At 32.2% G+C, this 4,799-nt stretch overlaps 1 protein-coding gene across 2 annotated transcripts; it reads left to right on the top strand.

The window, feature by feature from the left end:
• Positions 1-6: 6 nt before the first annotated feature.
• LOC105556604 lies at positions 7-4,792 on the top strand. Of its 2 annotated transcripts, none has more exons than XM_012003702.1 (4): positions 7-127; positions 690-794; positions 884-988; positions 1,535-4,792. In XM_012003702.1, the coding sequence occupies exons 1-4, from the start codon at positions 17-19 to the stop codon at positions 3,752-3,754; spliced, it is 2,541 nt and encodes an 846-aa protein (XP_011859092.1). In that variant the 5' UTR covers positions 7-16; the 3' UTR covers positions 3,755-4,792. The 2 variants fall into 2 exon arrangements, with proteins under 2 accessions (XP_011859092.1, XP_011859091.1); XM_012003701.1 differs by having other exon boundaries at positions 869-988.
• Positions 4,793-4,799: the final 7 nt, after the last annotated feature.

Here is a 4,799-nt window from a genome sequence, read left to right as displayed (position 1 = left end):
ATTGTAACAGTTTAAAATGCCTCGACGGAAATATAAAAGATATTTAGAACCTGATTCAACAGAGGATATCCCTCGTCAAACCCTTCATAGCAGAAGAAAGCGAGAAAATAAATCATCTAACAGAGAGGTAAGTGGTTTTTATATCTATCTTAACCCTTTATTTGGCAGTGTTGCTCTGAAGCAACAACTATTTCCATGTTTTTAATATTGACATATTATAGACTAATCAGAAACTCTTCAGGATCGCCAGCAAAAATTAAAAACAAATAATTTGGTTGACCATATCTGGCAATTTTTAATACTTTCGTATCGCTACGTTTCGACCATGGGTTTTGGTCCTTTTCAAGCAAGTGTAACTGTATTAATCGTGCATAGGATCACGTGTATTTAGTGGTGTTGTGAGGATGACTCAGTCATGTTTTGTCACTGCTCAAGATAAGTTCACGTAATATTTTAGGATTATAATGACCATCCTCACAACACCACTAAATACACGTGATCCTATGCACGATTAATACAGTTACACTTGCTTGAAAAGGACCAAAACCCATGGTCGAAACGTATAGCGATACGAAAGTATTAAAAATTGCCAGATATGGTCAACCAAATTATTTGTATTTGACATATTATATTCTACTTCTTACATATAGATTATGTTCTACTTCTTACATATAGATGTTTTGTTTCAGGAGCAATATCATAATAATGAACCATTTAATGATGCAGATTTATTTAACCAAGATGCGTTATTTCAAGAAAATCCCATTTCTGAAGAAGACGGAAACAGCGAGGAAGTATGTTATAACATTTACATATAAAATAAAAAAAACTCAAATATTTGAAATCTACTTCTAATTATATGTAATAGATTTTTATGTTTCAGGGGCATCATAATAATGAACTATTTGATGATGATGCGAATTTGTTCTACCAAGATGCGTTATTTGAAGAAAATCATACTTCTGAAGGAAACGGAAACAACGAGGAAGTATGTTATAACATTTATAAAATTGAAACTCAGCATACACAAAGTAACAGTTATATGCATAATGCACGCGTTGTGATATCTATATATATTGACTATGTTTACACGGCACTCTAATCGAATTTAATAACAACCGTAGTTAAGGGGCTGACCAACCACAGTCATTCCATTCGTCTGAGGAATAGTTTTGTGATTGGTCAATTTTATAACTACAGATGTTATTAAACACGATTAAGGGTCACGTGTAAACGTAGTCATTGTTGAGTAGGACATTATAACTAACAGTTACAACTTTTTTTAAATGGAGAAACCATCATGGCATACCTGACCCTGTGGGGGGTCAGGAATTTGTGCGGGACTCTAACCACGCTAAAATTCTACTATGGCCACCCTGCGCTTATAGCGTTTCCCCGGGAACTACCTTGAGGCATTAACAGTTTACAACTAACAACTTTATGTTTGCTGGGAATAAATTGAAATATTTGAGATATACATAAGTATTCGTATTTTCTATTATTTTAACTCAACTGTCTTATTATGTGACTGCAGATTTTGGACAATCAATACGATCGATTTCTGAGTGAAGCATTATGCCCATGTTCAGCAACAACAAAAGGAGAAGCGCTAATGATGGCCATACTTTTAGGAAAAAAACACTATATGACTTGGGTTGCGATCCTTGACATCATAAATATGATAAACAAATTGTACAACACTGATGTCTTACCAAATTCTAAGTATAGTTTATTCAAACATTTTCCATTAGCTGAAGACACTATTAAAGTCCACTTATTTTGTCCAAGTTGTCAAAGATACCTGGGTGAACGACCAAAATTACGTTCAAGTAACATAGTATGTCATACCTGTGAGAAAGATATTGATGAGGCTACAATGTCATTCTTTGTAACTTTAAATTTTACATACCAGCTGCAAAATCTACTGAATAATCCAAATGTTTCGAAACATTTAGATTACCGCTACTCTCGACGAAAAGAAAACAATAATGCATTAGAAGATATTTATGATGGCGATATGTACAAAAAATATTCTGCTGCAGGTAATCAGTTAGATTCCAGATGGAATTTGTCATATACTTTTAATACAGATGGGTGTCAAGCAGCGAAATCAAGCAAAACATCTATTTGGCCTATATATGCAATGTTACATGAGTTGCCGCCAGAAATACGATCGAAACATATGCTTCTAATCGGATTATGGGTACACAAGAAAGAACCCAATATGAACACGTTTTTACGACCGTTCGTCGACGAAGCAAATTCTTTGGCGCGAAATGGTATACAATGGAATGTAAACAACAAGATTATTACCAGTAAAGTCTACCCTATATGTTGCTGTGTGGATTCTGTTGCCCGACCTTGTATTTTGAATATGATTCGTTTTAACGGCTTTTATGGATGCAACTTTTGCGAACATCCTACCGAAGGTGTTGATGGATACCGCCGATATACAATGTCGACATGTGTACCTCCGAATCGCACAGATACGTCCATAAGATATAGAATGCTGAATGCGTCAAATGATAAAATTCTTCCAGTCATAAATAAGGGAATTAAAGGTCCGTCGATACTGATGAATCTGGAAGGATTTGATCTAGTAGATGGAATGGTACCTGATTATATGCACTCCGTTTTGTTAGGAGTTACTCGGCAATATACAGAGCTCATATTAACGTCATGCGGGAAAGAATATTATGTTGGTTCGCCAAATCAGTTAGCTATAATAAATGAGCGTTTAACTTCTATTCAACCACCAACATGTATCACACGATTACCAAGAACACTTGAGGAACGAAAGTGTTGGAAAGCCTCTGAATGGCGTTCTTGGCTAATGTGGTATATATTGATATGTTTGCGGGGATTACTTCCTATAAAATATTTGCGGCATGTGGCACTATTAATAACTGCTATTCATATATTATTACAAAAATCTGTAACAATAGAAAGTATTGATCATGCTAACGAGTTACTGATTAAATTTGTGGTCCAATTTCAAGAGTATTTTGGAAAATCTTCTATGACATTCAATATTCACTTGCTCTTACACTTAAGTACGAGCGTAAAAAACTGGGGACCTTTGTGGACTCATAATACCTTTCCTTTTGAAAATGAAAACAGATTAATACTTCAGATGAAGACTAGTCCATATCTTATAGCTGTACAGATTGCAAGGAGATATTTCTTTTATAAACAAGTGTCCATGTACTTTGAAAAATTTCCAAATAGTAATAGATTCATAGAGTTTTGTGCAAAAAATTTTCAAAGCAGGTTGAAATATGTGTGTAAAATTGACGATTGTGTACTACTTGGGTTAGGTAAAGACTATACTCTAACTTTAGAAGAAAAAAATTGTTTTGGTAGTGCTATACGTTGCAAAGTATTCTATAAAATGTTTTGCCACGGACTTCGTTTCACAAGTGAAACTTACACGCGAGCGAACAAGTCCAATGATTCTATTATTGTTACTCGAGATGGCACGAAAGGTATAATTACAAATATATGTTCTTATGAGATCACTGAAAATGATGAAGTAGTAAAAAAAGCTGTTGTGTTTTTTCGAAAAATTAATGTATCATGTCAACCGTATCTTGCAACCAATGATGTAATCGTAACTCATATTAGAGAATGTTTCATCAACGGCGGTTTATTGGAGAAATGTTCTCCTACATTTATTCGAGGTCACTGTATCATGATGACGCTGAATGATAAACATTATATTAGTGACATACCGAGAGGATGTCTTAGTGATTAATCGATATTATTTTCTTCATAATTATGTTAATAATTGGGATTGTCTTTTATTACTGCACTGTTAAACTGGTGCTGTAAGCTAGAGTGAAAAACATCTATACTTATCTCACTTGTATTGTACTTATTGCATCAGTTCATCAGTGCAGCAATAGAAAACAAGCCTATTATAATATCTGTAACAAATTTTTGCTGTGCAAATAAAATTAATGTATATTATAAAAAATGGTGTTTTTATTTCTCGAGTTGTTTTTGAATCAATAGATTGATTATTAGCACATTTTCTGAGATAATGTGACATATTTTATTAACAATTACAACAATATTAAAATTTTTGTTTTCTGTTTCTCCAATAAAATCTGAATTAATATAATGTCCGTTGTAATACATCGTAAATATCGTAGTTGTAATTTTTTAACAGATTTTGGCTATTACAGAATCATTGTAGAAAGCTATAATTTGTTATTCTATTTTTGGACCACAAATTATTGGACGACAAACTATTTTTATATTATAACTTTTAATTTTTCAAAATTCTTGATAATACGGAATAAATTGTCTATTTTTAACAGAAATAGTAACACACTATATTGCTCATATTTAGTACTTCTAATCTTTTATTATAGTATTTTAAGATAATATTGATTGTTATAGTTTATCATTAAATTTGTAATTTTAGTCGATCAGTTTCTAATACTTCTACAATAATCTACTTAGGTAATTAATGTACTCATTAATGAATACTTTGAATTGCATAAAATGTTATAGATTCATTTATAAATTACAACGAACTATTTTGCCATATACTTCTCATCTAATTTGTATATTTCTAACAACTGTTGAAGGTTGTAATTGATTGTAAAGTTATCATTTTAATGCCAAAGTACGGTTAACTACGTCTTGTTTGTAGAAGTTTATTGTATATTTTGAAAAGGTGTAGAAATTGTTTACGCGAAAGTACGTCTTATTACAACATTTGTAAACTATAATTTTAATGCGAATGTATGATAAACTATGTCTCGGTTGTAGAAGTTTATAGTAATATTTTT

This window comes from Vollenhovia emeryi, unplaced genomic scaffold (assembly GCF_000949405.1).
Source record: "Vollenhovia emeryi isolate VEMERY1.0 unplaced genomic scaffold, V.emery_V1.0 DF939899.1, whole genome shotgun sequence".
Classification (NCBI taxonomy): Eukaryota; Metazoa; Arthropoda; class Insecta; order Hymenoptera; family Formicidae; genus Vollenhovia; species Vollenhovia emeryi.
This window is presented reverse-complemented; position numbering and strand designations above follow the sequence as displayed.

Excerpts from the sequence above, each read along its gene's own strand:
- LOC105556604 (XM_012003701.1), top strand. The coding sequence starts at position 17 with ATGCCTCGACGGAAATATAAAAGATATTTAGAACCTGATTCAACAGAG. Across the intron at positions 128-689 it reads ATAAATCATCTAACAGAGAG|GAGCAATATCATAATAATGA; the intron begins GTAAGTGGTTTT and ends GTTTTGTTTCAG. Across the intron at positions 989-1,534 it reads GAAACGGAAACAACGAGGAA|ATTTTGGACAATCAATACGA; the intron begins GTATGTTATAAC and ends ATGTGACTGCAG.